This window comes from Xiphias gladius, chromosome 16, assembly GCF_016859285.1.
Source record: "Xiphias gladius isolate SHS-SW01 ecotype Sanya breed wild chromosome 16, ASM1685928v1, whole genome shotgun sequence".
Classification (NCBI taxonomy): domain Eukaryota; kingdom Metazoa; phylum Chordata; class Actinopteri; order Istiophoriformes; family Xiphiidae; genus Xiphias; species Xiphias gladius.
The window spans coordinates 24,974,754-24,987,374 of record NC_053415.1 but is presented as its reverse complement, the minus strand read 5'-3'; the positions used below and the strand labels follow the sequence as shown (position 1 = coordinate 24,987,374).

Genomic DNA, 12,621 nt, shown 5'->3' with positions numbered 1-12,621 from the left:
GTGTGCGTCTCTGACCATTGATGTTGTAGATGGAGAATCTGTAGGAGAAGTTGGCCATGTTGGTCTCCTGTCTGAGGGGCGCTTTCTGCTGAGGAGGCCGCTCCGGGCGACCGTCATCCAGACTCTGGATGGACAGAGAGAGAGAGAGGAAATGAATGTGTCAGTATGTCAGTGGATGTATGAACGCAGACCTTTTTTAACTCTTGCACTGCAGTAGCAGAAAACTTTGTAATCTCTGTCGTGGCTCAAGAGATGTAGTACTTCATTGTACAATGTAGAGCTCAGTGAGAGTCTGAAATGTCGTACAATGGATGCTTTGATTCAGGTAACAAGGTACCGGGTTCAACGGCTAGAGGCTATACTGGTAATCCTGTGATGATCGCGCCGGGGGGGGGGGCTGAGTGCAAACCCAGCTGGACAAGAGGCGGGGTACTCCCCGGCCAGATCGCCAGTCTCTCACGGGGCTGACTTATAATGACGTCTAGAGACAAACAACCACTCACGCTCACATTCGCACGTGCAGGCGATTAACCTGACCGGCAGGTCTCTGGAGTCTGGGAGGAAGCCGGAGCACCGGGAGCAAACTGCGCCCAGAAGGGTGGAGTTTGCACGTCCTCATTTTTCCACTTTTGTGTCGACTCAAAAGTTCCAATCCAGAACCTTTCCTGCTGTGAGGCGACAGTGCTAAACCGCTGCACCGCCGCCCAAAACCAAAATATATCCAATTAACACTGACCTCAGACAGACAAAGGCAGCTGTAACCACAAAATGTTTGCCATTTTTGGTCGGTAAATGGTTGAGTCTCGTGGCGCGAACCTCCCAATTCCTACCCTACCGATGATAAGAATCTACAGAAAGAAGTTGTCTCTTTGTTTTTCACTGATCGGAATGAGCTTCGTAGCCTCATAAGTGGGTTTTTTTTTTTTCTCTGACCGGCCCAGATCAGGCATTAAGGTTAAAATCCATCTACACCATCTGTTTTGGATGTTTCTTGAACATTAGCTTGTGACGCCCCCACACGCGTGTACCTGCGTGAGTTTGTCCAGCTCTCCCAGCCAGGCTCCAAACATCTTATCCAGGTCCTGGTCCTCCTTGTCGCTGTCCTCCTCTTCCTCCTCCTCTTCCTCCCTGACCTCCACCTCCTCATCCGACAACTGGTCCATCTACGGAGAGGGGAGGAAGCAAGAAAAAGGAGGAAGAGAAAAGAGGGGATGAAAAAGGGAGACGGGGAGAGAGACAGACACTGGTTAGTTCCTCCGCAGCTGCGTGACAAGAGTGTGATCTCTCAGCTCCATCTAGTGGCCGACAGTCTGTACAACATCATGTCACAGTCTGATTTCACACATTTCTGTGTGTGTGTGTGTGTGTGTGTCTCTCTCTCTCTCAAACAGCAGAGGGAGCCTCGACTCCTAGATCACCATTATTGTAAGCAACCAACATAAGGAAGCCAAGGGTCACATCACAACACTGGGACCGAATATTCCCGAAATTGTTTGGCCACAGTTTTGGAGAAGTTCACATTAAAAAAAAAAAAAAGAAAAGCTTCTTGGACCCTTTCAAAGCCTCTTGGTACTTAGATTAAGGCCAATTTGAGAGGAAAAAAAATTCAAAGATGACAGTAAAAGCCTTTCTGTGTCAGATAATGAGTTGAGCAAATAAACATTTGAAGAGACACTTTTCAGCTGTATTTAATCAAGCAGACACGACACAGACTGAACTGCCGTCGCCAAAATATGCCATGGCCTCGTATTAAGGCATTCGACACATCTCGATTCATTTGGAGGCGCTCAGGCATTCGGAGTATTTCTTAGGGGAACCGCTCAGAGGAGCCAGGGACACAAACAAGAGCTGAGCAGAGACATGGGAGACAAGGAAGTGTGGTCAAAGGGTCAGTCGGTCCAACACTAACACTTTCGTATCCAGAATAAAAAGTCCGACATGAAATTGACGGAGCACTTTCATGCCCCCAGGTGGTAAACTTCTGTAACCAGTAAGGCTCTGGAGACCATCTCCGTCATTAGTATCATCATTAGCTCTATCCACACGTTTGTATTGCGGTGAGTTAACACTGCAGCCACTGGACTTTCGTGTTCTTTGACCTTTTGTCTTCACTGTGTTTCAGTCTGCCTATTTCTGACATTTTGAGGACGCGTTGGCTTTGCACTGAGCAAAAATAAATAAATTAATAAATCATCTTGAACATTTTTATAACCATAAAACACATAGAGACTTCCATTTCAAATATGTTAATATTAACAGGGTCTATTGATTTGACTTCTCAACCCTTTGACTCTGTCTGCAGGAAGACAAAGTGGTCTGTTCCACAGTATGAAAATACTAATAGTCGTAAACATGAGTTATAGCAAAGAATACACGAAGCATGACAGGAAAAAAACCGGGGGGAAAGGTTATGAGAGCTTGAGGCAGTGTGTGTGTGGGTATTAACCACCCCGAGAACAAGTCAACACACTTTTGGAGGGAGTTTTGCTGTGATTAATGACGGAAATAACCACACACACCCACACACACACACACACACACACACACACACGCGCACACACAGTCATGAAAATATACGGCAGCTAAAGATGGAATACAGATCAAAGACAGAGATACACAGCAGCTGCTGTGTTCCTCTCTGTCTGTGTTGACAACCAGAAGCAAGAATATGTTTTCACCCTACACATGATTTAATATGATTTCAAATGATTAAATATCTGAAAAAAAAATAGCAATACCGGCTCGCCTACTCTAAATATTGATAAATAAAGTTTCCTATTGAAAGTTTTGCGAATTAAAGCGAGACTCTGTAACTTTGTAAGTGGAGAGAAAGTAAATACTTTCTCAAACAAAGGACAAAAAAAGTTAGATTTCCAAGTCATTAAACGTTACACATTAAAAATAATGTACCAGACCCCATCGTTACTTGGTGTTTCGGTGGCTATTCCTATTTTTCCTAAAATGACTAGGTGAGTCCGGATGTTCCGGCTGAGACATACCGTCATCCGTCTGTCTCCGGGCACCAGGGTGTGAAGGGCTTAGTCATAAAAAAACAAACCCACCGACGACGCACTCCATGGCAGTGGGTGGCGGTAGCGAGTCACTTCATAGACATACCAGTCTCGTACCTGTACAGTACGTTGCATTTGAATATCTCTATTCACTGCTACTTTCTCACCCCCACTCCACGACCCCTCACGAAGCGGACGACTAGCTTGAAATAATGACATTGGAGAAGAAATAAAAAGGTGGGGTGGAAACAGACTTGTTGACAGTTACAAGTTTTAACCATTTATACCAGGTACAACCTTTTACATTCTACGTGGTTAATGAGAACCCGGTTTACTCCAGTTAAGTTACACAAATTCAATCCAAACACCCCGATGAATTAAATGTGACAAAGATAAACGGACACTATGTCATTGTTCATGGGAATGATCTGTTATTGAAGAGTTTTGAAGAAATTCGTACATTATGTTTCTCATATTGTTAGTCCCGATCTTCCATTGTGCCCCAGGTTATGTTTCCTTCGTCACTGTACTCCTGGGAGCACTCAAAGCCCAACCCCGATGCCTGTCCCTGTGGGTGGTGGGCCCACAGGGGGTTGTACCGGACCGATCTACGTTCCGGCCCTCGTGTACGCTCATGAGCTTTTGGGTAGAGACCGTAGCAGTGAGATCACAAATACGAGTTTCCTCTGCAAGGCGGCTGAGCTAACCCTCCGAGGTGGGGCAGAGTCCCTGGTCTGTCGCCTCAAAAAGGAGCCTGTTGAGGAGGTTCGGGTATCTGATCAGGATGCCTCCTGGCTGCCTTCCATCTGAGGTCTCCCGGGAGTGTCCAACTGGTGGGAGACCCCGAGGTAGACCCTGAATACACTGTCGAGATTACATATCTCGGACGGCCTGCGAACACCTCTGGATCCCCCAGGAGGAGCCTGAAAATGTTGCCGGAGAAAGGGGTGCCTGGACTACCTTCCTTAACCTGCTCCCACCGCGACCGGACTGCCCTCGATAAAATGGATGGATTGTTGACATATGCCTTCATCTGGCTCCTTCTCACCTGCCTCTCGTCCTCCCTAGCTGCTCCGCCTCTACTCTGCCTTCCATTCTCCCCTCACCTCCTCCTTTTTCTTCTTCTCCACATCACCACCCAGGCGATCCCAGAGTATCAGCCAGGGCACAGGGTGCTATTCCTGGGTAGCCGTTTCGTTGTCGCCCCCCTGTCCCTCTCTGAGGAGACGCGGCTAGCCAACACACACACACACACACACACCCAAGATTAGAGAGCAGAATGTCAAACACCCACATACAAACACGTTGAAACACACACACACACACACACACACACACACACACACACACACACACACACACACACACACACACACACACACACGGTGCTACAATTAGATCCCTGTGGTTAAGAAGGTCTGTCATTTAGACTGGAGGATAGGGCAAGTGTGTGTGTGTGTGTGGTTTGGGGACTGCTGAGGGACTAGAGGAGCGTTGTGAAAACTGTCACAGCTGCACTCTTGTACAACAATCTGCCGTTTCCACGCAGGCGAGGGTTAGATCCAGGCCAACAAGTGAACCTTTTTTTCTTTGCGGGCACAGTCCACTCTAGCAATTTAAATGAGAAGAAAATTCACTTCACGTTGCACCTGAACTTAGGTTACTCCTCGGATGAGGCTTTATCTCAGAGAACACATGGGTGCTTCAAACCTTAACTGTTCCATGCAAATCTCCCTCTAACCACATCAACCGATAAATCTTGCCACCCATTTTTCAGCTCCATGGCTGCGTAAGGAGGGGCGATAATTGTCACCAGACTCTGCAGTTCCTCCCGACTCCACACAGCTGTTTAGTGTCTTTCAGTTCGCAGTTTTGGGTTTTTTCAGCCGGCAGATTTACTGCTTACTGTGCCTTAAAAACTCCCTGTCCACCACCTGCTCAGCACCAAAGAGCAGAAAGACAATGCTAGCAGCTAGCTGGTGAACACAGTGGAGCATTTAGCGGCTAAAGAGTCAGATATATCCCTCAGTAGTCGGTAGAGACCAAAAACAGAGCTAAAAGGCGAGTGAAAATTGGACTTAGATTCATCAGTTGGACACAAACACCACTCCAGATGAAGGATCATGTTGCTCCAAGTCTGCCATTCGCCATATCAACATTATAAGGCCTTAATATGTCCTTTAGTGCCCAGAGAAACCATTTATTCCTAGCTTGAAGAGCATTATCACTATAATTATAATTAAAATAATGATAATTATTATTATTATTATCATTAGTATTTGTAATTACAGATTTGTTCAACAAAAAAATTGTGTATTTGTGTAGAGAAATATTACATACAATATATATTTATATATACAAGGTACACATCGGTTTGTCGTGGATTATAGGTTACAAAACCTCAGACGGCCCCCAAGGAAGCTGTTATATGTGAAAACGCACCCTTTTAATGAGGGTGGTCCCATGGTATCCTGGGAGACATAGGAAAAAGGGCATACTGTGTACCAAGTGGGCCTTTTAGGCTCTAAAAGAGTATAAACTGCAAGTCTGAATGTTTTAGTAAACTGACTCACCTCACCATTTTCCAAAACACGTTGTATCATAAACATATAAGTTTATTGTTTAGCAGGCAAGCTAATTTACTACAGCAAACAGTCAGTCCCTGTCATTTTATTGTAAGCGTTATAACACGATAATGCGGTTGAATGCAGGGACAACCTGCAGACCTCATCTCCATGTATCCATGGACACGCTGGTGTCCGAGGAAGAAAAAGCAGTGTGTGGACTAACTGTCAGAAAATCCAACCCAGAGGGGAAAAAAATAAATGAATAAATAAAAATAAAAATAAGGACGTTGTAAAAAAAGGGATCACGTGAACATGGTCATCTCTATTATACTGGTTGCTGCTCAGTTGCAGATTTCAACTGAAAGCACCACGAGACAGAGTTTTAAAAACTGCACCCCGTCAAACCCTGGTCTCTGTCAAACAGAGCTGAGACAGCAAGTCATAGTGATGGGCTGTTAGTGCTCTGCCTGTGTGTATCCAAAGTAAACAGTAATTACTTTTCTGCTGCAGCCACACTCCTCCTGTCTGTCAGACTGAAAGCATGCAATCATACTCCCATCCTTCATTCCTCCTACTTCTCTTCATTTTTCCTCTCTTAATTTCTCCCCCTCCTTTGTTCCCTATTACTGCTTTTTCCACCTCTTTCTCTTGACCTGCCCTTCCTCCTTTCCTTCATTTGTGTCCTCCTTTCCTTGTTCTATTCACTCCTACTCCCTCCTATCCTTTACTTAATCTCCCTTCTATTTTAATCAGGGGGACTGAGACGACAAAAACAAAATTTTGTCACCGCAGTTTCTTGATTTCCTGTACGAGAGAGTAACGACAGAGCCACTTCCAAAGTCACGTAGAAATGACTCTGCTGGGTTACAGATCGTTTCTTAAAACTATCTGAAAACTAAACATGTTTTCAACATATAAAACAGAGGAGATGCGTAGAGATTTCAGAAAGACAGACTTAAAAGATAACTGCACTGTTTGTAAGTATTTCTCCTCCCTCTTGACTCTACCAAAATCTGCTGACTTAGTGACCTTGAGCAACACACTGCACCTATACTGGGCAGCTCCCAGTTTCCCAAAGCACAACAGTGAGCCTCAACCGGGGCCTGTACCGCGGCGCGAGTTCAACAATCCCGGGATATTTTTCCCTTAATCTGGATTCACTGAGCCTAACAACCGGCGCCACGCTAACCGGCCGCACGACGGTGCGTATCGACTCGGAGCAAACTATAATAACGGACACGTGCAAAGAAGTTAAACATACGATCGTGGCTAAAAGCAACATTGGCAGCTGCCAAATGCAGGAGGGACAGCTGGCAAAAAATAAATAAAAATAAATTAAATCGCCGATTGTGTTAATGTGTAAGTTTGTAAAATCAGTGCCCCTTCATCAGGACATGAGTGGATTTGTCAGTTCCATTAACTAATGTGTTGCTTAGATGTCTTCTCATGGCGTGTGTGACAATTCTAACCTCATTCTTTCAGCTGCAGCCCCGGCGGAGCAGATAAAAAAATAAGTATAAAAACGTAATTCAGAGCGGTGAGTGGGCTGACTTTCATATCTTAGTACAAGTACAACAAGTACACAGCTTTAGTGCCTCAGTCAGGCTCTGTTGTAGGATGAGATCAGTATACGAAAGCACATTGAAATGGCTTTGACATTGCTTGGAGCCAACAGGAAAAAAAAACAAAAAAAAAACCATGATGACAGGAGGGGGCCCTCCCCTTCTGTCTCCCCGAAGAACCCGTCTCACGACCCGCGGGATCTTCTATGGACGGTGATGCCATTTTCCAAGAGAAGCGATTGGTCGGTGCTTTTATCCGCGTTCATCTGTTATCTCGAACATAACCTGCTCCGGAGCGGGTTAGGTGTGCAGCACAAGTTGCCATGGCGACGTACCCCGGTAAGAAGCGAACCACCGTCGTAACCTAGGGAAAAACCCAGGGTTAAGCCTGAAGGTTCCTCGCTAACCACAAGTCCGGCTTCGTAGCACGGGCCCCTGATCTGCTGTCACAACAAAACAACAACAACATCAACAACTACAGAAAAGGCTTCAAGGGCATTGAAGTGCATTCAATGTGGCCCATTCCCACGGTTCTATATCAGGACATTACACACACACACACACACACACACACACACACACACACACACACACACACACACACACACACACACACACACACACACACACACACACACACACACACACACACAAAATGTTATTTTTAGGCCTGGTTCTTGGGTTTTTGTAAAGTGAAGCTCTAAATCAGATTCAGACGGTAAGTTGAGATGTTTCTCTCACACACGCACGCACACACACACACGTGCACACTAAAGGACTGACCGTTCAATAAAACTTTATCAAATAAAAGCGCAATTCCGTCTTAGATGTACGTTTTATTATTTTGTCTCCTCTATGTTTATAAAACTGTTTTTTTTGTTTCTCTCTTTTTGCATTAATTATTGTGCCAAACTCTCCCTTGCCCACCGTGAATTAAATTACAGCTGACATCGGAGGGTAAACAACGTAAATTGGAATAAGTGATTTTACCACAACATGTTTTATCCCACAGTCTCCAAGTTTTAATGTCATCTTTCACACTCAACTAGATGCTGTAAATAAACCAGACAAAGTGCCAGTTTATGTGTTTGTGTCTCCCCCAAAGACGATTCACACTGTGACATCAATTTAAGGAGCCAGCCTGTGTGTGTGTGTGTGTGTGTGTGTGTGTGTGCCTGTGTGTGTGTGTGCATACGCATGTGTGGCCTGAGTGGCTGCCAAGCCTGACAGTGATTCTGTATTGAGACGCTTTTATTTTTGCTGGTCTCCCCTTTCATTGGGAGAGATGAGTACTACGGGAGTCCCTCTGCTTGGCACATGTCGAGTGGACTTTCAGGAAGTTCCAGGTCCCCACTGATCCAACAGAGGAGAAAAAAAGAACTCTTTAAAATCACAAACTACAAACAACCTTCAGAGAGTAAGTATAATGTACCACTAACCCAAATCCTCGTAACGCAAAACATAAATAATGGGGAAATAATGCCAAATGTGGGTTAAATGGTTGCCAAAGAAACATGGGAATCTGAATGCGGCCGAGATTACACGAATTCCAGGAGTTGTTTTCCTACAGAGGGACATCAAATCACCAAAATCAAGATTAATTTCTCTCTAGTGTACGGGGGCTGGCCAACATAATCAAAAAACATAACAATACATTGCTATTCAGTGCTACTACCACCTATGGCATTGTAGGAGGGCCAACATAGATTTAGATGTCAATGCTTTGTTGGTCGATGTGTTTTAGTTTAAACTGATTTGTTGTCTTACGATTGCATATTTTCCCCCATCGGTAAGTTTGTGCTAAACAGAATTATAGCGGAGTAACACTGAAAATCATTTGACAAAAACAGTTTAAAAAAAAAAAAAAAAATGTTCGCTTTGCGTGTAACTACGAGACTTGAAATGTAACTGATAGGTCATCCACACACAGTAAACGAGGCCTGCTTCATTTACGGTTGAACCAAAGACTACCACACCATACGATTTACAAAATTTTGAGGGGAGGTATAGAATGGCACACACACGTCAGGCATCAAAAATGACAGAGGGTCTACCAGCGGCTGGGTCTATAATCAAGTTGAGCACGTTTGGGCCAGTAACTCCCACACAGTACACTGCACATTCAAAAAACCATCCGTCCACGCGAACCCCGAATTTAGCTGAATCCCGTGATATGGGCCAAACCCATTTCCGCCCACAATTGTTTTTGCAGCATTGCAAAATATGCGAAACCTACTTTTTCGAACTCCCCCTAGATTGTGAGACCGATCTGCATGAAATATGGAATCTATGGACTCTTGTGATGAAAAGATATTCAAGGAATTCCGATGGTCAAAACAGGAAGTGTTGCATATCTTGGCAACAGTCACTCCTACTAACATAACTAAGTCAGATCAGTAGTTTCCCATGTTCCACTGTGTATACTTTTATTTTGGTTATGTTTTGAGTTTACTCAAGATTTTGTCATTTATACAGCGGGGTCCAAGTAAGGAACCACGTTCCCGTTCAAGTGGTCTCAGACTTTTGGACCCCACTGTGTGCGTGACATAAATATAGTTTGAACAAGAGACCATCTCAGGATGGGATCACACCAGCCGCGACGCCCATCAACAAGTTGACGTTCCGACCCATGAGTAGTCAGTAGTCATTACCACGTTATTGGCAGGTGTCACGGTTGGTGTGATCCAATCGCAAGATGGCCTGTCGCTTCACCTAATGTCTTAGGGTGGACAGGAATGACTACAACTGGGATACAGTGATCCGTGGCTTAAAAATGAATGTGGGCCAGGGGCAGAAAGCGGTGGGGCCAATGGCCCCTTCCTTACTTCCAACACCTCTAACTTCCAGCGTCCTTGCTCGGACCACACCCACCCTCGAACTCAGCCTTCATTTGGATCTCAACTACACACCTGTAAAGCTTTGTGACGGCACCCTTCACGGAAGTGACACTATTGTGGTGACAGACAGACGGACATATAAACACTGTGGCAGTTCCCGCTACAGTAGGTGTCTCCAGAACCCCATTTTGCCACGATGACACACACACACACACACACACACACACACACACACACAGAGTCACAAGGTGAAAACGATACCAGCCCCGCCGTCGCGGCCTTTTAATTATTCTTTAGGTAATTCATGAGTGATTTCGGTGTAACCGAACGGAAAATGTTTAGCCTGTATCAGACAGGAAAAGGAATGGCGAGGGGCAGGGGAAGCTGAGGACGAGCGAGGGGCCGCCGGCTGATCCAGCAACAATTATATCACTTCCCCTGAGACCTGCAGGAGGGATTACATCATTTCCCTCTCGCTTCCTTGCCTCATATCGACATCTGCCTCTGTCTCTCAATTCAAGGAGGGGAGATTAATATAGAGAAAGAGTGGGATGGCTGGATGTAGACTGTATTCTCTCTGGCGCTCTTAATTTATTCTGCTCAGCTACATAATACTTCATATTAATACTTACATTACTGTACACACACATGTCCGGGCCAGATGGGTAAGTATCCCTAGCCAGTTTCTTTTTTTTTTTTTTTTGAAGTGTTTACAGTGTTCTACCTTTATTCATTTGTTATAAAAACCACGTCCCAGGAAGGTCTCTTCATGTCTCTCTGTCTTTTTTTGATTTTTATTACACAGCCAAAGGTAGTGGCCCCGTGTGCACCGCGAGCACACGCGCGTGTACTTTTATGAGAAAGGAGATACACTCAGGAATGCCTACATGTGATGTGGCCCAAATTACACCCCATTGTGTCTATCTGTACTTATGCCCCAGGGCTAGACCAAGCAGATCCCAGGGGTACTCAGCTGCTGCCATGTAATGTGACACTGACACACACACACACACACACACACACACACACACACACAATGGTGCGTTCCAGATTTAGGGACAGAACAAATGAGTTCTATTTTTGCTCCAGAAGAAACAAACAAGAGGCAGCAGGAAGTTGATTCTACTGTAACTGAATGGATTTACAATGGATGTATTAACAGACACGGAGACGGTGTGGCAGAGTCACCCTGCCAATTTGCCCCTTTGGCCCAAACCCCCCCCCATTCACAAGCAGGCTGACAGTTGAGGTGATGATACATGTGGGGCAGAGTTACACGTGCAGCCCCACATGATGGTTGGCAAGTGAAGGCACAACTTGGCTATTCTCAGAGCCTCACCACCACTTAGGCCGGAAATGTGAAATATAGCCTGAGGGTGGCAAAGCTGTAAACACAATCAAGGGTTTGTCCTGGCTTGGAAAGAAATGTTTAGAGATTTACGAAAGAAAGCCCAGTAACACGAGCATTTAAAATAGGATCAAATCGATGCCATGAGTGCATTTGTTCGCAGGAACCGAGTAAAACCACATGAATCCTTTGCATCGAGGTTCAGCTTTGGTGAACGTTTTACATGTGAATTTGCACCACCGACCAACGACACAACGCTTCGGCAGCGCTGACCTTTGAGGGAAGAGAAAACGGAGGGAGCTATCACGGCTAATTAAATGCGCTGTATGATCTACTTTCATCTAACCTCCTCTGTCAGAGGATAAAATGCTTATTGTGTCGTGTTGAACAACAGCTAACAAACTTAGCAACTGATAGCAAGTCAGCTGGCTTGGAGAGCTCCTGGCATGAGTGTGACTAGCGTCTGCAAGCGTGTCAGCGTGTTAGCTCGGGAGCTGCAGCAGCTTACCAACAAGCCCGGCAAGAAGTCACTACATCACCAAGTTTCTTGCACCACCTATTCTGGGAGGACATGTGTTTGAAGTTTGCGGGGTCGCGTTCTGGTGTGACCGTGCCTTAAGGGAAGCGCTAGGGGAGAGGTAAAAAAAAAGGGAACGAGATACAATCAAGGCCTCCTTGATACAGCAGAAGTTCTCCATCTTTTTCGTTGTGAATATTTCATTACCTTGGCATTACATGAAAACTGAGGGGAATCCTCATCCTCTGGGGTGATGGCTGTACCAGATTTCATGGACATCCACCCTAAAGTTTTTGAGACATTGCCATCTCTGGAGCCACTGTGCTTCTATAACCTCTCTAAAGTATTGGAACTAGTATTGTCATTAAACGTTTTAAGAACAAAACATATTGACAGGTGCAGTGTGAGACTTGATGCGCTGCTCCACTAACTCCCTCAGCTTCAGTCACATTCAGTTTTGTCATGATCAGACATTGCTCTTTTCTTTTTACCTTTCTCTCTCTACACTGCTAAACCCATACAGCTCCTCATAATAAATGTAGAAACACGAGCCCCTCCTTCACAACCGCCCACAACCACACACTGCGCGTAAATATAGTGTGTGTACTTATGTGCACACACACACACACACACACACACACACACACACACCACTTTGATATGATCATCAGTGCAGCACAAGTGCCGTACGTGCAGCTGTGTGTGTGTGTGTAGCTTAACACACCCCAAAGCTGAATGATAACAGGGCTGCACCACACACACACACACACACACACAAT

General features: G+C 45.2%; 1 protein-coding gene across 1 annotated transcript in view; it reads right to left on the bottom strand.

The window, feature by feature from the left end:
* raph1a (Ras association (RalGDS/AF-6) and pleckstrin homology domains 1a) overlaps positions 1 to 12,621 on the bottom strand; it is a 67,776-nt gene that overhangs the window by 31,831 nt on the left and 23,324 nt on the right. Inside the window, 2 exon segments of the mRNA XM_040148976.1 lie at positions 16 to 124; positions 1,029 to 1,163. Of these exon segments, the coding sequence (XP_040004910.1) occupies positions 16 to 124; positions 1,029 to 1,163 (244 nt within the window).